Here is a 23,348-nt window from a genome sequence, read left to right on the forward strand (position 1 = left end):
CGTCGGGAAAGCCTTATTCCCGACGCCGTCTATGCCGACGCATATTCCGGCGTCGGGAAAGCCTTTCCCGACGTTTTTTTTCCCGACGTAATGAACGTCGGGAAATATTTTTTTATATATTTTTAAAAATATTTTATTTTTACTTTTTTCCTTATAATATTTTGCTCAAACATTCACAATGATGTTCGGATTGCTCAAAAAAATTTCGCGACGTTTTGGATTAAATTAAAATAAATTAATAAATATACAAACACAAATTAAAAAAATAGAATTAAAATTAATAATACGAATAAGTTGACTACAACAAAATATAGTTCTCAATATAGAAAAAACATAAACATAATGAAGCTAGGGATCATGTGGTGGTCCCTGTTGTGCACGAGTTAGGTCTTCAATCATCTTTTTCATAGCTTCCACTTGTGAAGCTAATGCTTGGTGATTTCTATCTTGTACTTCAATCCGTTCCAAAGCTTCATGAAGTTTAGCTTGTAATTCAATCTCTTTTTGTGTGGACTGCGAACAAGATGTCGACGAACTGCTTGCACTTGCCGTTCTGCGGGCCTTCGGCTTGGGTCCCCAACCAAGGCCTTTTGAGTAGCCTGGTCGTCTACCCAACACCTGATCGCATATCTCATCCTCAGAGAGTGGCTGACTACCCTCTGGGATAGGCTGGGATTGGAGTTCCAGCATTTGATTCTGCAACAAATTTAAAAATTATGTTAGGTAACGCGCAAAAATATATAATAAAAGTGGATAATTAATAAGGGTATAACTTACATGCGCATCCTCGGCGGCTTGCGACACGAATGTCCCAGCTCGAACGTGTGTTTCCCGGAACAATTCCACACGATCGACCGGCTGCCCTCTTCTTTCAGCGAGCTCATGCTGTCGTTGTAGAAACGACTTGGACCCGCTACTATGATTGTAAGGCTGCTTCTGTCTAGCAGCCTTGTTTGTCCGTGATTGCTCCTGCATTAAAACAATTATATTGTTTATTTCTTATACATATAAAAACTTGTTATCATAATTAATCATGACAAATACCTGGAATGCACGGCTGATATAATGGTCGCAGAGGAAGTGCCAATCCTCATCACGTCCAACCAATGCGTTTGGTGGGTTGGCACGAGCCTCCTCCGGGTCGCTGTACTTTTTGAAATGTTTATGACAGTCGGCCCGGAACTCTTTAAAGGTCGTGAGCATCTGATGCTCAACAAACCTGTTCATTGCTTGATCATTGAAATCAAGCACAAAGAATCGCTGCACATTACAAACATAACACATTAGATTGGCTAAAGTTAGATATGTTTCAAATGAAATCATATATAAATGTGTAGTGCATTTAATTACCTGGAGGTCGCCCTTGACGACCTCAATGTATTCTCTCCCAACGTCCGTCCACTTAAGACAGCGGACGGGAAATGTCTTTCGCACGCACACGCCTATCGCCTGGCTGAAGCGAACGGCGTGTGGAGAAATAGGCTTCTCCGCTCCAGGGGCGATCGTCATCGGAATGCGCCCATTTATTGCAACGTGGCGCTCTAACTCCAAGAGTCGAGACTGCGCACGTCTCCTAGGAGTCGGAGTCGTTTGTTGAGAAGAAGACTCTGCTCAATAAATAGACAATAACATATAATGTTAGAAAAAAGAACATGAAATATTTGTAAGTTAAAATGAAGAAAATTCTTAGACTCACCCGTATTGTCGCCCACAGATGATGACCCTCCCGCGATGTTATTATCTAAATCGTCCTCAAACTGGAGGAACATATCGTCCGTCTCCATAAAATTTGATGGTCGATATGACATAATGGCTATGGACATAGAAAACAAACATTTTCAATTTAACTTAAACCTCCCTCTCCCCAGATAAGTAGTAATTCCATTTCATAATAATTACACGACCACTGTACACAAGATAATCTTCCCCATAGAATTTCTATCAGATCAAGACATCTCGGTATAGACTTAAGCATATTCAAAAAAGAAATATGTTGAGTAGACCCATTAAAACCATCCGTATATAAGATTGAAGAATGTTAAACATTTTGTATAAACACAAAATTAAAAGTTTATTAGGTATTTCTCAAAGTTCAAACGACTAAGTAATTGGAGATCCTAAATCACAATCTCAAATTCAATAAACACCCCCCCCCCAATTCAATATAACCTCAAAAATCTCTACACATTCAAATTTTTTATCAATCTCAAATTCAATTTCAACTTCAATCTCAACGTCAATCTTAAGTCCTAAAACCACTTCAAATTCAAATTCAACACTAAAACCTAAAACTAATTCAAAATCTATATCCTAACACTATTTCAAAATCTAAATTCTAAAACTAATCCTAAAACTAATTAACTAAAGCAAAACTAAAACAAAAACAAAAAAGAACTTTAAACAATTTCAATAATACATACATTTTTTTAACTTTGAAACAAAAAAAAAACAAAAAAACAAACAAACCCTAAACTAATTTTTATCAAAAAAAACCCTAAAAAAACTGAATAAATTTACATATTTCACTTACCAAAAGTGGCAGACGGCGACGAGGAACAACGGCGAGGCGGTCGGCGACGGACGGCGGCGGAACAAAAGGAAAGCACGGTCGGGCGACGTTCTTCTTCTTCTCCTTTCTTTTTCTCCTCTCCTCTCGGCTTCGGTTCTGTGAATACAGAACTGAAACGAATTTAAAGGGGATTTCCCGACGCAGTGACGTGGCGTCGGGAAATCCCTCAAAATGCGTCGGGAAAAGAGGACTTCCCGACGCTCATTAAACCCCTTTTCCCGACGTTTAACGCGGCGTCGGGAAAAACCCCTATTCCCGACGCCGCTCCCGACGCACTGTTCACGGCGTCGGGAAAAACCCCTTTTCCCGATTTACTTTTTGCCGACGCCTTCATGTTGCGTCGGGAAAAAAGGTTTTCCCGACGCCGCTCCCGACGCACTCTTCACAGCGTCGGGAAAAACCCCTTTTCCCGATGTATTTTTGCCGACGCCTTCATGGTGCGTCGGGAAAGGTGGTTTTCCCGACGCCTCTCCCGACGCGTTGTTGAGGGCGTCGGGAAAGCCCTTATTCCCGACGTTCTTTATGCCGACGTGCTTTTCGGCGTCGGGAATTCTCCATTTTCTTGTAGTGACAGCACGGCACACAAGTCCTACAGAGTACCCCTAATGGAATTCAAAGCAATTTCACGTTCTCTCCTAAATACGGAGTATTTTCAATTCAGTAGCAGATACAGTGTCAACGACAACAAGTAGATCATTGTCGGGGAATTTCGATATGACTAACATAATCCAAGACACATGCTTATCATCAACAATTCGAATGAGGTTCGAATTGTTGCAATCAGTCCAGTAAATGGTCAACCTAGAGACAGAAAGTTATGAATTTGGAAAAAGTCTACGTTGGATGTAGTTTACAAATTCTTGAAACGATGTTGAAACTGAAACATATACATCAAGGACGCGATAGTCAATATATCAGGAGGACTCAATCCATCTACGATCGAATACAGTCTTCACTCGTTGAAAAGCCATTGAAAAAATTCAAAGGGAACACGTTTATTAAGTAGTCCAAAAACTGATAGATACTGGTAGATTCTATATAAGAGGGATGTATATTAAATTAAATTATTGTTTCATATATTATACGAACTTCATGAATTCAATAATGGGTATCTGCCGGTAAAATTAATGATTTTTCATAAATAATTTAGATAATAAAAATGTGTGTTTTTATACTATTTTTTGTTAATTTCTTAATATTTATCCTAATAATTAATTATTGCATTATATTTACCATGATTTTAGGGAAGGATCGGTATCTACTTGGGTAAAAAAATTGAATCTTTTAAATTAAAATTATTTGCATTATATTTGTCATGATTCTAGGGAATGATTGGTATCTACGTGTAAACAAGATTGAATTTTGAATTTAAACTATTTTTCGTTAGTTTCTTAATGTTTATCCTAATAATTAATTATTGCATTATCTGTGCCATGATTTTAGAGAGGGATTCAATTTTGAATGTATAATTCCAAAAAGGAAAAAATTGAATATTTGAAATTCTTTTTCGTTAATTTCTTAATTTTTATTTTAATAATTAATCATTGCATTATATAATTTTGAATCTATGATTTGAAAAATAAAAAATTGAATATTTGAAGTTATTTTTCGTTAATTTGTTAATTTTTATCGGGATAATTAAGGGATATTGAAACCAATTAAATATGTTTAGGGATCTCTCAAACAATATAATAATTTTTTGATTTAGTTAATAATTATCATAAGTGAGTGTATTTATAAATACACTGTATTCGTGTGATATGTGATATTTTTTTACTTTTTGATCTCAACAAATACACCGTATTTGTATAAGACAATTGTAATCCGTGGAGGGCTAATTTCGAACCAAAAAAGTGAAAAGATATATATAGCAGTTAATTTTGCCATAAATTAAAAAAAGATATAACAGTTTGCTATTTTTCTATTTTATATTTTCATATTTGCTATTTACACGAATTCTTATGAAAATTTAGTCCACGACAAATGAAAATCCAATTATTTCTTATTTAAAATAAAATAATGAAAATATTTTAGAAAGTCCTTTATGATCAAAACAGTGTTAAAATGGTTGGTTGTTTTCCTGTGATATTTTGCCAAAACTCCAACAAATAGGTTTTTCTTACCCTTTTTGTTTCTTGGAAAACAATGTGGAGAAATTTTTTAGCTCGAAAGGGACAGTTTACGTACTTTTTCTGCATTGTCAAACATGATTTTAATTCAATTTTCAAACTTTGCCTTCTTTGTTTGACCCACAAAAGAATTAATTAAATAAAAAAAAATAAAGAATCACCTTTTTTTTTTTTTTTTTTTTTTTTAATTTTCTTTTTGTGTTTTTGTTTAACCCACCAAACCAAATCTTTCCCCTATAATAAGACCCTTTAGACTAAAATTGATTTTCTCTTTTATACGCCCACCCACCACCCTCTTCTTTCTCTCTCTAATTTTCAAAACCCTTTCCCTTTTGGCCGCCATGGGAAACACCTTTGGAGTCAAGAAGACGGTTAAGGTTATGAAGATCTCCGGCGAGACCCTGAAACTAAATACCCCGGTTCAAGTTGGAGATGTCGTCAAGGATTATCCTGGCTTTGTTCTACTCGAATCTGAGGCTGTTAAGCACTACGGGGTTCGAGCAAAGCCTTTGGAGCTCCACCAGAAGCTCAGCACCAAGAGACTTTATTTCCTCGTCGATCTTCCTAAACTTCCAAAAGAACAGGTGTAACCTACGTTGTAGTAATTTCGGTCCCCTTTCGTAGCTATTTGGTTTTTATTTCATGGTTTTTAGAAACCCCTATTTTAAATTTAAATTTCTTCTCTATGTTTTTATTCGTACCCATTATACTCATTCTCTTATTCGGCTTTAGCATTAGCGAGAGACCAAACAAATAGTTGTTAGTAACATCATAAAGGAATTATTTTTTTCCCTTTGATATCATGTAAGGTTAATGGTATAATGTAGTAATGTCTTCCTTATAATATAAATAGGCTCCACGACGAGTACGGTCAGCGATCAACATGAGTGCAAAGGATAGGTTAGAGAGCTTGATGTTGGCACGACGATCAGCATCGGACCTAACTATCATGAAACCAAAGAGCGTGTTGACGGAGGAGGGAGGTGGAGAGAGTGAGGGATCGGGATCGGGAGCAACACGGGTGAAGGTACGGTTGCCGAAGGCCGAAGTGGAAAGACTGTTGAAGGAGTGTAAAGATGAAGCAGAGGCAGCAGAAAGGATTATGGGATTGTACAAAACAAGAGAAAGTGTTTGTGAAAATGATCACAAGGAGAAGGAGAAGAAGGATATCATCAAGCCCCGTGAGGTGCGTATGCCTATTTCTCTGTTTTTTTTTTTCTTTACATCTTTTAATTATTGCAATGAGTTAAAATATTCATAAAATTTATTATAGCTTTTATAAAACAATTAATGAAAATTTAATGAAAGTTGAGAAAAAAAAATTGAAAGTTCATATGAAAGTTAAAAGAAGTAAAATAAATTCAAGCCATGAGAATAAAATTTATTAATAATATTATTTACTTCTTGAATTAATATTTTTATTACAAAATTGGTTAAAAAAAAAGAAAATATGTGTAATACTAATCCTTACAACAAAATATTATAGCTTTCTAATTTGCTTTTGAAATATAGTTATTAAAAATATTGGAAAAGAAGACTAAAATATTAAAAAGGTCAAAATCTAAGATGGATGGCAAATTCTATTTAACATTAATAATTCTTTTAATTCATTTAATACATAACATTATATTAAAATGAAAACAAAAAATATGTTTGAGATTAAACTATACTCTCAACGAAATCGGATTTAAAATCTAATTAATATTTAATTGGGGGGTTTTGGTTCTCAAGTAGTTTCATTTTTTTTTAAAGAAAGAGTTGGTGCAAATTATAAATTAATTAAATTAAAGATGTAAATTAAAATAAAGGAAGTTGACTCACTCACCACCCAAAGAGATTTTTTTTTTTTTTTTTTTTTGTGCTTCCTAGAATTTTCTGTTATTAATTTTTTTTTTCGTTTTTGTTTTTCAAAAAAGTTAAACACTAAATATATTATTAGATATTATAAGTTTATATGTTATCATTCAAATATGTTTAATTTAGCCATTACAGTCTAACATTTATTTTACGTGTTTAAAAGGTAAAGTCATCGATAATTAATTTTAAAGTGTTTCTAAGATTGATTTTAAAAGAATTAAAAGTGGGTTGGAAGAATTTTAAGCGTTTTTAAAATCAGATAACTTCATATACTACTAGTTTTTACATTTTCATTGAATAAAATATGCTAATTTTAAAATAAAATTTTGACTTTTATTTTTATTCTTCAAAATTAAGATTTTTATTTAATATATTCATATAATGAAAATCTTTGTTGATTCTTAATAAGTTGAATGCAACCAAATCTTTCTTAGATTATACTATATTTATTTTTTAAAATTAAACTAAATATTTATGGGGACCAACTTATGTAACTCTAAAGCTTAAAATAACTATGTTTTGGAATATATATGTGTACATAACATGACCAACTAAATTAGAGTTTGGTGAGTTTTTTCTAAAAAATTTACCAAATTGGTTATTATAGTTTTAAAAACAGAGTATTTTAAAATCTGTTTATTGATCATAAAAGTTAAAAAGTTAAAATCTAAGTATGAGTATGGTAAATGATTCACTTACGAAATTTAATTGAATTTGGACACCAAGTTGACTCTCAATTATATCAAATTTGTCAATTTTTGTGTTGAATTAGTGCTTTGTCTTCTAACCCATTAATCACAATCTTTTCTTAGTGTACCCATCGTTCATTGATTACATCTCCTTTCACCTTCAAATTGTTGATATTTCAACCTTCATATGATTCTTGTTTTTCAAAATAAATAAAATATTATGGTTAATTCATATTCTTTCTTTTTTTCTTTTTTTCTTTCTTTTTTCATTTTATCATCAAGATTATTTGGTTCTTATATTTTCAAAATTTTACCGACTTTATTGGTGAGTTTTGAATTTAATTTTTTTTCGGTCTTTAAATCAAAATGTTACATCTTTACATGAGTTATGAATTGAGTTTTCCTCTAGTGGTAGATTTTACAATTTTATTGGTGAAAAAGTTAGTACTCGAAATCAGTGGGGTTTTAGTAAAACTTGAGAAAAAAAGTATTGATTATTTGAAACACGTTAAACAAATAAAAATAAAATGCATAATTCATAAATAAAATTAAACTGTTCAAAATATATGGACTAAATGAAACTAAAAACTAAAAGAAGGTTGAAATCTAGAAAATAATGAATAAATGCAAAATTCAAAAATAAAAATAAAAATAATATTTAAAATACATAGACTAAATGAAAATGAGACAGATTGAAGAAAAAATATATAAGAGTTCAAAAGTATGAAAATCAAAACACAACTACTCAAAATTTAATAATTAAGATATATTTTTCTCAAATAGTTTTGTTAAAGAAAATCATCCTTTAGTTTCTAGTAATTTATTTCTCCCCCCTGTTTCTAATAATCACTAACTATATATAAAAATTTCAATTAACCCACACCATTGGTTACAATATTTTCTTTTGGTTAAGCCATCATTGCTTCCATCTCTTTCATAGACTTTTCTACTCACAAACCATTGGTATAATTATTATAGATGTAGGCATTAAGAGATGTGGTATTTTATTTTATTTTTTTTGAGTTATCAACAAAGTTGTAGGGTGGGGATCAACTTTAAACCTAAAAAGTGATCATTAATAAATTAATCTCTTGAAATTCAGTTCTATATCTCAAATATATCAAGGATCTATATGTAATCAATATATAATCTTGAAAGTTTAGGTATTAAAGTGGTAAATTAATAAAAGATGTGGTTAAATGTCAGATTCAATTTAATTATGTTAGGGATCTGTTTTAAAATATATAGTTAGATCAGAACAATTCTTAGTTGTACTTATTCAAAATTTTAAATAATAGCCCATTAATAAGGATATTGGTTTAATAATGGTTAAATAGAGGATGCAAAATTGACTATCATCATCTCTAGTCAATTTTTGCTTTATTATTATGCTTTTTCTGCCAAACCCATTTCCCCATTTCAATCTTATCATAATGTGGCCATTTTAATTAATTCTATATCTTTTTCTTACAAATTTCTTCCGTCATATATGTGTATATATAGTTGATACAATAATATTTAAGGTTTAATTGTTAGGGGAACTTTTTCTTTATTTAATTTCTAAAAGAGAATGGTTTGAAAATGCAGAAGAAGCGACGTGTAAGTTTCATGACGACAATGGAAGCTGGAACTCAAATTGCAGTAGCATCTTAATTAACGAGAAAAACAAAATGACAAGATTCATAAATAAATTAAGTAAAGTGATACAGTGACGATCTTTCGATGGATACTAGATTACGTCCTTCACTTCAACTTAAAATATTTTAATATCTTGGACAACCTTTTGTAGAATATATGCTTACATTTCATTTACTGCCTGCCCCTAATACCCAATGTACTTAATTATGATTAACTTCTTCTTCTTCATCATCATCATCATCATCATCATCATCATCATCATCATCATCATCATCATATATATATATATATATATATATATATATATATATATATATCTCTGTAGCTTTCTTTTAAGTATTATGAAGAACAACTACTCTTTTTTGGTTCAATATATATAGTTTCACTTTCATGTTCTTCTATTAACTTGTAATTTCATCCATGTATTATTCATATGTTTTTTAAGCTATGCTCTCCTTCCTCTATACAAAATTGTCTTTTGAATATTTTCAAATATAGCAAAATTAATCAAAAAATATATCAAAACTAAATTCTATTAATGATAGACACAAATAGAGATTGATACACCTGTCTATTAGTGACATTAATAGAAACTAATAGAAGTTTATCAATATCTATCATTAATAGAATCTAAAATTATTGAGTATATATCCTAGTTTATTGTATTCATATGTTTATTGTATTCAAAGATATTATTCTCTTCCGGTTAAATTCAATATTGTTTTATTCTCACTAGAAGTTTTAGTCCTAGTGGGTGTTTTGTGAAATTTATGTCCTAAACTCGTAATTTGTAACTTAAAATTATATTTTATTCAATAAAGTTGTTATTTACTAAATCATTAGTGAAATAGAATACTATGATCTTAAGTGCAATAAACTAAGGTCCAGAGACTTCTGGAGTAAACTTTAACTTTATGTATAGAGACATAAACGTAGATCATGATCGAGTAAATAACCTAAATGGTCTATAGTATATGAATAAGGTTGGACGTCTTACTCTGGGGACACTATGAATGTGGTATGCTTTGTAGTTAGTACAAACGATGTAATATGTGGAGACATCATATGTAAAGAGTTTACATATGACTTGTCACACACTACAAGAATTTGGGATTCTCCCGACGCATAAACCGACGTTGGGAAAATGAACGTTCGGAGACAGGTGTTCCCCCAACGTAGTATTCTCTACGTTGGTGAAATTCATATATTCCAACGTCCTGCTTACTGCGTCGAGCAAAGGTAGACTGGTCCTGATGCCACTAAATGAACATTGGGAAACGTGTGACAATTAAATATATATTTCATTTTTCTCGACACAATATTGAGACACGTTGGGACCGGCTTCCACATTTATGATGTATATATATTAATAAGGCATCGAGAAAAATAAAAATATTATTTAATTGTCACATGTTCCTCAATGCCATGTAGTAAACGTCGTGATATTGGCTTCTATTTTCAATGTATTTAGCAACAATGTCGGGGAAATGAAACAATTAAATAATATGCTTTCTTTCCCCGACGGGAGATGCAGAACATCGAGATAGGGGATAATATATCCTGATCCCATTAGTAATGCAATAGGATTAATGTTCCACAATATCGACACATTACTAATGGCATCGGGATTGGTCATCTTCTCTCGGCGTTTTCGTTTTGCTTTAGGAGCATGCTTATAAATAACTCTTTTAGTTCTGTAAATCACATAACTGAAAGAGGAAGGAAGAAAGAAAATGAGAGAAGAGAAGAAGAAGAAAGTTTCTCGTCGTCTTGCTCGCTGCTCGCTGTTGTTCTCTTGCCGTCGTTACGTTCGTCCTCGTTGTTGCGCACTCATAATCATGTCTATGTCAATGTCAATGTCATAATGGACTGGTGATTCCGACGGACTACACAGTCATAAAAGGTGATGATCCCAAGAGACACCCATGTGGGTACGACTCTAATAGACGAAAAGCTAACAGTACACCCTATCCATAGCATGTAGCGTGTCATAACATTATCATAAACATGGCATAACATAACAATCATAGCATACTTATCCAAATATCTTAATCATAAACATAACTTAGTTGTCCTCATCAACATACTACTAGTCATATCATAACATCAGTCATCAGCATCAATCATCATTACAATGTCAGTCATCATCAATCGCATCGAGTTATGCAATTTAGCTATCATCCATACATAACCATAAGTACATGCGATCTCTTAATTTCAATCGAAGGTCTAGTAGTAGAATCTCTTACCTAGAGATTAGTTAAACCGAGATTTCCAAACAGTCGTGATCACGCTTCCCAAGAAAAATCCCAAAAATCGAGGCCGAAATCGATTTAGACTTAATTAGACAATTGTTAAGCTCGGTTTCCAATTAAATCTAGCCAATTTAATCCAAAAATTATTTAATTAGAGTCCGAAGTTAATCCTTGATGGGTATGCCAAAAATCCAATCAAAACTTACCCAAAATTAAGTGGAAAGGACAAAAGATAGACTAGGTGGCTCAAATGGCTTGGTCAAAAAAAAAAAATGGCTAGATGGCTTGGCTGAAGGGAGGAGTCGGCTTGGGCAGGTGGCTTATACGCGCAGAGGCGGCTCGACTGGGTTGCACGCGGCTCAGACGTTGGCTCGGCTCACACGAGCGACTCGACGGCTTCACACAAGCGCGTGCGGAGCTCGGCTTCTCGTGCGCGGATTGCTGACGGGGATGGCTTGCGACGGCTTACGACGGTCAACGACGCCCGGCTAACGGAAACAACTCACCGCGCTCGAGTGTGCGACGATCTTCAACATGGCCTGGGGTGGAGTTCCAACGAAGGCTAACGGATAACTCGACGTGATGATCGACTGAGACGCGTGGCGCGAAGACGATCGACTCTGTTGCTGGATCGGATGGTCGATGGCAGTTAGGTTCACGCGGATGACTCGACTTAGCTCGACGACTAGAAATGACTAATGACATAGAACGAGGTGGCTCGAGTTCCAGCTTGTTTGCACGAAGATGGGTAGGCTTGCACGGCGGTCGTCGAGCGGAGGTGGGTGGCGGCAACGGATTGACTTACTAGGGTTTGGAGGTTAAGGAGTTAGAGTTTTTGTGTTTAGGAAAAAGATGAATAGTGTTTTCACACATCTCAAAGCCTATTTAATAAAAATAATTCCTTTTATTTTTATTTTTCTCTTTTTCTCTTTCCCAAAAATCTTCACAATCTCTCTCTTCATTTAAATCCTACCAAATCTCCTCTTTAAACTCAAATTTCCCTCTCTCTCCAAACCAATCATCTTTAAAAATAAATATCCTTACTTAATTATATTATTCACATAATATAATTATTTTCCTTCAAAATTTAATTAATTATACAATCAAATATATGATTAATCAAATTTTCTCAAATACAACCAATAAATTCATAAACTTCAAACACTACAACAATTAGATATTTTCCTAATATCTAAAAAAGAAATCCAATCTTCATAAATCAAATAAATCAACAAAATAACACCCAAAATTACAAAAATTTAAACTTAAGATAATCAAAATAAATTACCTTAAATTTTGGGGCATTACAGAAATACAAGTTGTTGTAGCCTCTTTTATAGAATAACAAGACCAAGATGTAGAAGAAGTGTATCAAAAAGCCTTAATTATGTTGAAAAAGCCTAAGTATTTAGAAATATAATATACATAAGCATCCATGTCTGTTTTACTGCATTTGAGTGTCTTAACGCAGGAATAGAAGCAAAATAAGAGATTAGTGAATCGCAAAGGATATCGCACAAGAGCTACGCAAGAAGAGCCTATCTAGCGAAAACAAATGCTAAGTGAGAAGCTTTTATCATTATGCGAGGACGATTTGCTTGAAGACAAGAATGGTAGTTATGGATGATGTGACTTGACAATGACAACTTTCGACGCTGACATGATCAGAAGAATAAAAGTTTCCTACCAAAAGTTGCCTATATAAAGGACCCCATCACCATCGGGAAAAGAAGGGTCGAATAGGCCAAGGGTGGCCGACTGTGTGAAAAAGTCGTATAATTGTGTCTGACCAAGGCCTGAATAGGCCACAGGTGGCCGGTTATGTGAAAAAGCCATATAATTGTGTCTGATCGAGGTCTAAAGGGGCCAAAATCTAAAGAGTGGGGAAAGGAGTAGCATTTCCGCCGTCTGTAAAGAAATTCCTTCTTTTTCTCCGACCAAGCTGTGAGTAAGAGCTTAGAGTTTGAAGGAAAGGAAGTTCATTTCCCACCTTCCCTAACTTCTAAATATTTTTTCACTTTTTTTCCATTTTTTGTATTCTTTGTAATATATGTTGTTCATATTGTACTATGGCCGAAGGCCTACATTCTTTAATATATATTACATGTTTATATCTTTTCAATCCATTCATCTCTTTGTTGTTCATCCGTTAATATGTTGTTTATAGTTTAGTATTTTGATAAGTTCTTGATACGTTGCTTTGCTTGTAACTCTTATCACGTTAGTTGAGTTATTTTCATCACCTGGCTAGTGCTTACCACTAACTACTCGAGAGGGCAAGTAGTAAGGATATGGCTAACGCGCGTCAGAAGGAGTTTGGAGACAAACTCCACCTTAGCGAGATAACATCCGTCATTTGTACCCCAAAAGAAGGTTAAGTGTGGGCAATAAGCACTGAGAGATTACTGTCCTTAATCGTGAAGCTCTATACATTTTATCGCCACGTGTGCTAGATGATGCGGAGCGGTCGACATCCTCAAAATGGTTAGTTTTAAAACAAAGTAGGAGTCACCACCAATCATTTTTACGGTGTGATTGGACACCGAAATAGAGTAAACACTTTTTCAATAAAATCATTAAAATAAATAGTTTGCGAAAACTAGAGTTGAGTTTGGGAGTCATTTTTATATGAGGAAGGTGTTAACACCTTACAACACCCGTTTAGAAAACGGTGGCCAAATTTCAAATCTTTAATTGAAAATGTTCTTTAATTTCTTTTAAAACTAATGTTTTATTTTACCCCTCATTACTCTAATATTTGAAGCAATGATCGAATGCTTGATCTCATAAAATAAGTGGAAAGCATTCGATCAATTAGACTATATCGAAGAAAAACTTCTCACCTCAAGAAAGTGAGAAATTAGTATAATTTCTCAAAATCCGTCATAGGAATAGCCTTCTAATAAAGAGATTTTTTTAAAAAAACATTAATTAAAATCATTTTTTTTATCAAATCTTGGACTCTCAAAGATGTGATCCCTCACATCAAGAATTCTAGAAAATCAAACTCTCAAATTTCTTAGATTCCGTCGTAGAATTTTGTTTAAGAAAAATGGTATAAGTTATTAGAAAAGATTGATTAAGAAACTTTACGAAATCATATATTAAATTTTGAATGTTTGAAAAACATAAAAAGTTATAACTTTAAAAGAAAAAAATTCTAAATGATTTTTAAAAAAAAAGAGTTTTATGAAAGATTTTAAAACTTGGAGAATTTTAAATTAGAAGGATTTTAAAACATTGAAAACTTTAATTACAAAGAGTTGAAAATTTTAAATAGGAAACAAAATGAGAATTAAGAGGAAAATTAGATAAGAAGAAACAAAAGTAAAAAAAGCATCATAATAAATTATGCAAACATAAAATAACATATTGAGATTTTAATTAAAAACATATTCGAAATTGATCTCGGACTTCCAAAGAATCAATTTCCTCACCTTAAGAATTCTAAGAAACCGTCATTGGAATGTTTCTTTTAAAAGAAAATTAATTGAAATAGTTAAAAAAAATATAAACAATTATTAGCAATAACATATTAAATTGACCACAAAACAAGAAAAAAAATGAAATATAAAATAACATATAAAAGACGAGAACATATTAAAAAAGCAATAATCAATATGAAAAAATATTAAAGAAGCAATAATCAAGATGAGAAAATATTAAAAAATCAATAACCAAGTTGAGAAAATATTAAAGAAGCAATAATAATTGCTATAAAAAGAACAAAAAAGAATTCAATAAATAAAATGCTAATATAAAAAAAAGCAAAGATAGAATATATAGATAATAAAGTTTAAGAATAAATTAACGATAAAAAAGAGTACACAACGAGTTACAAAGAAATATGTAATAAATAAAAAAAAATATAGAAGAGAAGCTCACAATATAATAAATAAATAATTATAAAGAGAGAAAAGTAGAGAAATAAAAACAAGAATAATAAACAAATATTTAATCATTTAGTCTTTTTTTTTTTTTGTTACATTTTTTAATGGAAGCTTCAAGAAAGATATATAAAATAATGAGAATGGTAAGAATAAGAAAAAAAATAAAGAATTTTCTAGAAAAATAAACAAAATAATAAGAATAAGATGAAGAAAAAAGAAAAGAAAGAAAGATTGAAATCCCACACACTAAATTCAGTTGGTATTTGAAATGTGGATCATTGGGCTAAGCCTTACCATCACCCCCAACTAAGTAATTATACCCTGTAGCAATTTTTAGAATAATTATTAAGTATGTAGTAATATTTTAAAAAATTGCAAATATAGCAAAGTCTATCGGTGATAGACTTCTATCGTTGATAAATCCTTATGCTTTATCAGTGATAGTCCAACATTTGCTACATGGTCTATTAGTGATAGACTCTTATCATTGATAGATTTTGACAGATTTTGACAGATTTTGCTATATTTGCAAATTTTTTAAAATGTTGTTATATACTTAATTATTTTGAATATAATTGCTACATTTGCAACTATCCCTTTAGTTTTTTTGTGTGTTGGACTTTTGGTGTTGTAGGGAGTTTTTGGAAAAAAGATGAGTTTTAAGAGTTGCTAGAAGAGAAAATAAAATGATGTTATAGATCTTTTGATTTTCTTAATAAGACATGAAGGCTAAGAGAAGTATGGGCTATGGAGGTTAGAGATTTAGATGTAGAAGAGATGATGTGAAAGTTGTAAAAATTTCTAAAGTTTTTTGTGTAACCTTTTCTTTATGTTGTGTTGTATCCCATGGATGAAGAAGAAGATATTATTTATAGCCAAAATAATTTCTTCAAGTGGTTAAAAATTCAAAATGGTGGGGTTTTTTTGAATTTGAAATAATACTAACTTTGGCATACATCTGAAAATTGCATGGAGCCTTTATTAATAAAACTAATTTCAAAAAGTTACCATATTGAGTAATTCTCCACCTACCTTAGTTACCATAGCTAAATGGTTTAGTTACTTTAATTAAAGTAGTTAAATAACTTTTTTTTTTAAGAAAATGGTAGTTAACCACGAAATTAAAAATAAACAAAATTAAGGCAAAAATTAATCTAGAAATTAAATTGATTTTAAATAATGTCGAACAAAATTAGATGGCTACACGTTTTATAAGTGAATCCTTCTTGATATATCTCCCCTAACTAGGTTGAGTCATTTGTACCCCGAGAGGACAATTGTGGCGTATAAAGACTCTGAGAGAAGCTCGCCTTAATCATCAACTAATTATGAGAGGCATATTGCATCAAGAATTTCATGGTCTAATCGCCTAATCATGCATAGACATTCCTTCACCCATTCTTCATACAAATTAGTTCGCATCTCCATTTTACATTCATCCAATTCTGCTTTATAGAATCTTTATAGTACATAAGTAGTTTTAGTTCCGCTTACATTATTTTTCATTATTCATTATTCTTTTATACCGCCTAATTGATGAGTAAATTCTAGATCTAACTTTTGATATCAGTTCCTTGTATTCAACTCTGGACATATGGATAAACCTATTGTTTCGCTTATACTTAGGAAAGCAATATGAAAACTTGTGCACGACAACGACTTAGTCTTAACATAATGAATATAGAAATTGGGAGCATTTTGTGTAGTCACCTAATTTTATGCTTCAATTTTTTTATTATTCTTTAAAATATATAGTAATTGTAATATTGGCTAAGATTTTATTTATTTTTAAAAAGAAAGAAAGGGTAAAATTTTTCTAATAATATAAATCTTATGATAATTATTATTTTTTAAAAAAATATTTTATTAAAAGAGAAAATAAACACCATTAATGAAAATATCTATCTTTTAAAAATAAAAAAATCAATTTATCAAATTTAGCATATTTTTACCTTTTTTAGGAAAAACAAAATATTTTATTGTATACAAAATCTTTTAATATTATATTTGATTTATCATTTTAGGACAAAATTAAATAATTTATTTTAAGGGTCTTTTAAAAAATATAAAAAAGTGGCAAAATATTTACACTATATAGAACAATTTCGAAAATGAAAAAAACCCAGAAGCCCAATGTGTAAAATACCAAAAATGCCCCGTCAACAATGCCCGTAATATATTTGGTAACGCGATTTAGTACACGATCATTTAGATTTCACTATTATTTGGTACATCGTTTAGATTTGTTTTTTCAATTCTATCGTTTAATTTGGTTACACGATCGTTTAATTAATTGGGTTACACGATTGTTTAGATTTGGTTACCCCAAATCTAAACCATTTTTTTTTCAAAATATACAATCGTTTAGATTTGGCTACACGATCAATCTAAATAATTTTTTTAAAAAAATTTGGTATACGATCGTTTAGATTTGGCTACTCGATCGTTTAGATTATCCCAAATCTAAACGATTTGTTTTTCAAAATTTGGTATAAATGTTTTTTTTTCAATATTCTTTATACACAATCTTTTAGTTTTGGTTACCCTAATTTAAATGTTTAACCAATTTTTGCAAGATTCTTTAATTTGATTACCTAATCTAAACGTAAAAAAGAAAAGAAGAAAGACGATAGGATGCATGCAGTAATGAAAAAAAAAAAGAAGAAGAAAGAGGAAGAAAGACATCTACCTACCTAAAAAAGAGAGAAAAACAAAAAAGACGATAGAAATAAATAGATTTGGTTACCCAAATCTAAAAAAAAATGGAAGAAATCACATGAAGAGTATAGAGGAAGACGAAGAGAAGAGAAAAAGATGGAAGGGCAAATCTGGAATATTTAAAAAAATTGCTAAATTTATGTGTTTTGTTACATGAACCGTAAATATTTTAGTAGTTTGTTATATTTAGAAAAGTTTCCCTTTATTTATACAAAATTCTATTAATATCATATTTTGATTTATCTTTATCATTTTAGGAAAAAAAACAAACAAATTTATTTTGGACAAAATCTTTCGAAAAAAGAAAGTTAATAAAATTAAATAATATCTAATTTTATTTTATTCTTATTAGGGACCTTTGCTCATTTGGAAATGGGAGAAAAAATTTGTATTAGAGAAAATCTTTACGAGAGGAAAAAGAAATTTGACTGTTTAGAGAATCTCTGCAATTTTTTTTTTTTTTTGAAGAAACCTATTTATCTACAAAAGGTTGGTTATTATTTTTTGTGTTTCATTGTTTTTATTTTTATTTATTTATTTATCTTTTTTTTTCTTTACTCTAAATGACTAAATCTAATCCCATAAAGAAAAAACTTATTTGAAGGTTGCATTAGGTAGGGATTTATTCTCAATGATCTGCACCTTCAGAATTGAATCCTTATTTTTATTCTTCTCTTATTTAAACGTAGAGAGAAAAAAAAAAATGTATAAGAAAATTTTCTTTTTTCTTTTTGCTACTTTTTTATCATTATGTTATAAAAAAAAAAGTTTTTTAACATTTTTTCTTCTCTCTAAAAAAATATATAGAGAGAAAAAAGTTATAAGCAAAAAAAAGTCTTGTATTATTATTATTATTATTATTATTATTATTATTATTATTATTATTATTATTATTATTATTATTATTATTATTATTATTATTATTATTATTATTATTATTATTATTATTATTATTATTATTATTATTATTATTATTATTATTATTATTATTATTATTATTATTATTATTATTATTATTATTATTATTATTATTATTATTATTATTATTATTATTATTATTATTATTATTATTATTATTATTATTATTATTATTATTATTATTATTATTATTATTATTATTATTATTATTATTATTATTATTATTATTATTATTATTATTATTATTATTATTATTATTATTATTATTATTATTATTATTATTATTATTATTATTATTATTATTATTATTATTATTATTATTATTATTATTATTATTATTATTATTATTATTATTATTATTATTATTATTATTATTATTATTATTATTATTATTATTATTATTATTATTATTATTATTATTATTATTATTATTATTATTATTATTATTATTATTATTATTATTATTATTATTATTATTATTATTATTATTATTATTATTATTATTATTATTATTATTATTATTATTATTATTATTATTATTATTATTATTATTATTATTATTATTATTATTATTATTATTATTATTATTATTATTATTATTATTATTATTATTATTATTATTATTATTATTATTATTATTATTATTATTATTATTATTATTATTATTATTATTATTATTATTATTATTATTATTATTATTATTATTATTATTATTATTATTATTATTATTATTATTATTATATATATATATATATATATATATATATATATATATATATATATATATATATATCTTTTTTTTATATATATATATATATATATATCTTTTTTTTCTTTTAGGGTGGCGGCAAGACTGCTCTGTTTCCTTTTTTTTTTTATTTTATTCATTTACTTATTTAGTTTAGTTTTATTTATAAACTTTGTGTTCTTACGTTTGAGCTATTACTATTGAAATTGTTGTATTTCCCAAAAAGGTATTTCCTAAACCCATCACTCATTAAGTCTTTGACTTACGTCTTAAATTTTCCTTCCCTAGGTTGTCAGGTATTGAAGTTAAGTAAGGAATGGATAAAGGAAGACGTATGGATCAGAATTTAGGTTTTATCTTTATGCCTCGTGAGAAAAAGGAATGTAACTGTTAAGTGTGTAAAGAGAAGTATGTTTATTCTGCTGCATTATTAATTGTACTTACTGCTTAGTAAATGAATTTCTTTGCTATAGCAAGATTACTAGGTGATGGAGTAAAATCTAAATGTTACATATTGTTATCTGCGATGAATAAGCCTCTATGAGTAAGTAGTTCCGCTTACTAGGAGTTCATTGCGTTCTCTTACGGTGAGATATGTGACAGGTGTCTAGGCAGCACGCCCCATTTGGTCACAGGAAGTGGCATTTAGGTCGGGACGTGACAAATACAATTATAAACTACATGACTACGAGATTTAGGGCATCAATCCTAACACTACTAACCCTATATAATGGGTAGGAGTGAATTCCGTCTTGCACCCTATGTCTCCGACTATCTACATGGTCTTACCCCTGAAATGAGAGGCTTATCGAACCAGCACTAATGAGCTCACCTATGCAGATCTAAGGATGATTTGGTGCGAACATGAATTCATAGTTACACTACAAGAAAATGGAGCATTCCCGACGCCGAAAATCACGTCGGCATAAAGAACGTCGGGAATAAGGGCTTTCCCGACGCCCTCAACAACGCGTCGGGAGATGCGTCGGGAAAACAATCTTTCCCAACGCACCACGAAGGCGTCGGCAAGAATACGTCGGGAAAAGGGGCTTTTCCCGACGCCGTGCACAGTGCGTCGGGAGCGGCGTCGGGAATAGGGGTTTTTCCCGACGCCGCGTGAAACGTCGGGAAAAGGGGTTTAATGTTTGGGATGGCTATCCTGCAGTTATGGTAGCCTTTTTTGTTTTGAATTGTTTATGTTTGGGATGGCTATCCTGCAGTTATGGTAGCATTTTTTGTTTTGAATTTGTTTATGTTTGGGATGGCTATCCTGCAGTTATGGTAGCCTTTTTTGTTTTGAATTTGTTTATGTTTGGGATGGCTATCCTGCAGTTATGGTAGCCTTTTTTGTTTTGAATTTGTTTATGTTTGGGATGGCTATCCTGCAGTTATGGTAGCCTTTTTTGTTTTGAATTTGCTGGTATCAAGGGGTGGTAGTTAGGATAGCTTGAAGTATTTTGTTGTTAATAATTAGGTTGTGTTGGCTATCCTGCAGTTATGGTAGCCTTTGTAGTTTGGAGGGGTTTGTAGGATGCGAAGATATTTTGAAGTATTTTGTTGTTAATAATTAGGTTGTGTTGGCTATCCTGCAGTTATGGATAAGGGTTGGATGAAACTTAGAAATAAGTTATCCCTTGAGTATAGACATGGAGTGACCCAATTTTTAGAATTTGCCAAATTTCACGTTGATGCTTACGGACGATTGAGGTGTCCATGCAAGAGATGTTTGAATTTAAATTGGAGCTCATTAGAGGGTGTGGAAAGACATCTGCTGACTATAGGAATATCCCCCTACTACACAGAATGGGTGTATCATGGAGAGTCATTAAGCTATAGAGGTACAGCAAACTTTGAGGAAGGAACTAGTAGTAATCCTTTTAATGAAGGAACTAGTAGTACACAATTTAATGAAGAAGGTGATATCTTTGGTATGCTAAATGATTTACAAGCCCCTATTGAACATGAAGAGGAAATAGAGGAATTTCGTTTGGAAGATGAAATGGCGATGAATGTTGGGGTAAATATAGATGAAGATACAACAAATAATATATTTCAGGACTTATTGAATCAAGCACGTAATGAGTTGTACCCCGGTTGTTCTGAATTTTCGTCGTTGAATTTTTTGGTTAAGTTGATGCATGTGAAAGTTATAAATGGTTGGAGTAACAAGTCGTTCGACATGTTGTTAGAACTTTTAAGAGCAGCGTTTCCAATGTGTAATAGTACTATTCCTAGTTCATTTTATGAAGCAAAACGAAAACTTCGTGACTTGGGCTTGGGATACGAGACTATACACGCGTGCAAGTATGATTGTGTATTGTATTGGAAAGAGTTTGCTGATTTGCAACATTGTCCTACATGTGGCGAGGCTAGGTACAAGGTTAATCATAATAGAGGGAAAAAAATTCCGCATAAGGTATTGCGCCACTTTCCTTTAGTACCTAGATTACAGCGCTTGTTTGTATCGCAGGAAGGGTCTGCTGATATGAGATGGCATAGGGACAAACGTGTTGAAACAGATGATGTCTTGAGACATCCAGCTGATGCAGAGGGGTGGAAGCACTTTGATTCTGAATTTCCTGATTTTGCTTCTGATCCACGAAACGTGTGTTTGGGCTTGGCTTCAGATGGGTTTAACCCATTTGGTCAAATGAGTACCTCGTACAGTATGTGGCCTGTTGTGTTACTTCCTTACAATTTGCCACCATGGAAATGCATGAAAGAGACAAATTTCTTTATGTCATTGCTCATACCAGGTCCTAAATCTCCTGGTAGGGAAATTGATGTGTATCTCCAACCATTGATTGAGGAATTGTTCCGGTCGATCGTGTGGAATTGTTCCGGGAAACACACGTTCGAGCTGGGACATTCGTGTCGCAGGCCGCCGAGGATGCGCATGTAAGTTATACCCTTATTAATTATCCACTTTTATTATATATTTTTGCGCGTTACCTAACATAATTTTTAAATTTGTTGCAGAATCAAATGTTGGAACTCCAATCCCAGCCTACCCCAGAGGGTAGTCAGCCACTCTCTGAGGATGAGATATGCGATCAGGTGTTGGGTAGACGACCAGGCTACTCAAAAGGCCTTGGTTGGGGACCCAAGCCGAAGGCCCGCATAACGGCAAGTGCAAGCAGTTCGTCGACATCTTGTTCGCAGTCCACACAAAAAGAGATTGAATTACAAGCTAAACTTCATGAAGCTTTGGAACGGATTGAAGTACAAGATAGAAATCACCAAGCATTAGCTTCACAAGTGGAAGCTATGAAAAAGATGATTGAAGACCTAACTCGTGCACAACAGGGACCACCACATGATCCCTAGCCCTGTGGTACGTCGTATATGTCTCTATTATTCTTAAGTTTTTGCAATATATGATTATGTATTAAACTTAGTTATTTTTATACCATTTTTAGGACCGAAGGTGTAGAATGACGCGCATACGCACCTCGTTGGGAGATTGGGTCTTATGTTTATGTTTTTTGTATATTGAGAACTATCTTTTCTTGTACTCAACTTATTCGTATTATTAATTTTAATTCTATTTTTTAATTTGTGTTTGTATATTTATTAATTTAATCCAAAACGTCGCCAAATTTTTTTGAGCAATCCGAACATCATTGTGAATGTTTGAGCAAAATATTATAAGGAAAAAAGTAAAAATAAAATATTTAAAAAAATATATAAAAAATATTTCCCGACGTTCATTACGTCGGGAAAAAAAACGTCGGAAAATAGGCTTTCCCGACGCCGTGAGATGCGTCGGCATAGACGGCGTCGGGAATAAGGTTTTCCCGACGCCGGGAGATGCCGACGCATCTCCCGGCGTCGGGAAAGCCTTTCCCGATGCCGTACCAAATCGGCGTCGGGAAAGCCTCTCGCGACGCATTTCCCCCGACGTTCTTCCCGACGTCGTTTTGTACGTCGGGATATC

The 23,348-nt window shown here is 31.5% G+C and overlaps 2 protein-coding genes and 1 long non-coding RNA gene across 5 annotated transcripts; 2 read left to right on the plus strand and 1 right to left on the minus strand.

Moving 5' to 3' along the window:
* Positions 1–257: 257 nt before the first annotated feature.
* LOC127151203 (uncharacterized) lies at positions 258–2,694 on the minus strand. 2 transcript variants are annotated; one of them, XM_051090625.1, is made up of 6 exons: positions 2,531–2,694; positions 1,697–1,813; positions 1,351–1,607; positions 1,045–1,260; positions 778–969; positions 258–669 (listed from the first exon to the last, which is right to left on the minus strand). In XM_051090625.1, exons 2-6 carry the CDS (start codon positions 1,806–1,808, stop codon positions 349–351), a joined length of 1,098 nt encoding a protein of 365 aa, XP_050946582.1. In that variant the 5' UTR covers positions 1,809–1,813; positions 2,531–2,694; the 3' UTR covers positions 258–348. The 2 variants fall into 2 exon arrangements, with proteins under 2 accessions (XP_050946582.1, XP_050946581.1); XM_051090624.1 differs by having other exon boundaries at positions 258–696; positions 2,531–2,692.
* A 2,259-nt stretch (positions 2,695–4,953) lies between these two features.
* Positions 4,954–9,096, plus strand: LOC103495093 (uncharacterized protein At1g66480). 2 transcript variants are annotated; one of them, XM_051090626.1, is made up of 3 exons: positions 4,954–5,282; positions 5,552–5,884; positions 8,832–9,096. In XM_051090626.1, the coding sequence occupies exons 1-3, from the start codon at positions 5,040–5,042 to the stop codon at positions 8,895–8,897; spliced, it is 642 nt and encodes a 213-aa protein (XP_050946583.1). In that variant the 5' UTR covers positions 4,954–5,039; the 3' UTR covers positions 8,898–9,096. The 2 variants fall into 2 exon arrangements, with proteins under 2 accessions (XP_050946583.1, XP_008454773.1); XM_008456551.3 differs by having other exon boundaries at positions 4,962–5,282; positions 8,835–9,096.
* Positions 9,097–22,228: 13,132 nt separating this feature from the next.
* On the plus strand, positions 22,229–22,961 carry LOC127151204 (uncharacterized). Its single transcript, XR_007823925.1, has 3 exons — positions 22,229–22,309; positions 22,391–22,745; positions 22,831–22,961. It is a non-coding gene; the product is annotated as an uncharacterized LOC127151204 (long non-coding RNA).
* Positions 22,962–23,348: the final 387 nt, after the last annotated feature.

This window comes from Cucumis melo, chromosome 10 (assembly GCF_025177605.1).
Source record: "Cucumis melo cultivar AY chromosome 10, USDA_Cmelo_AY_1.0, whole genome shotgun sequence".
Lineage (NCBI taxonomy): Eukaryota > Viridiplantae > Streptophyta > Magnoliopsida > Cucurbitales > Cucurbitaceae > Cucumis > Cucumis melo.

Bases quoted from the DNA above. Each gene is read 5' to 3' on its own strand.
- LOC127151203 (XM_051090624.1), bottom strand. From the start codon at position 1,808: ATGTCATATCGACCATCAAATTTTATGGAGACGGACGATATGTTCCTC. The intron at 1,608-1,696 runs GTGAGTCTAAGA...TTTATTGAGCAG, and splicing joins ATCTGTGGGCGACAATACGG to AGTCTTCTTCTCAACAAACG. The intron at 697-777 runs GTAAGTTATACC...AATTTGTTGCAG, and splicing joins AAGCCGCCGAGGATGCGCAT to AATCAAATGCTGGAACTCCA.
- LOC103495093 (XM_051090626.1), top strand. From the start codon at position 5,040: ATGGGAAACACCTTTGGAGTCAAGAAGACGGTTAAGGTTATGAAGATC. The intron at 5,283-5,551 runs GTGTAACCTACG...TAATATAAATAG, and splicing joins CTAAACTTCCAAAAGAACAG to GCTCCACGACGAGTACGGTC. The intron at 5,885-8,831 runs GTGCGTATGCCT...TTGAAAATGCAG, and splicing joins ATATCATCAAGCCCCGTGAG to AAGAAGCGACGTGTAAGTTT.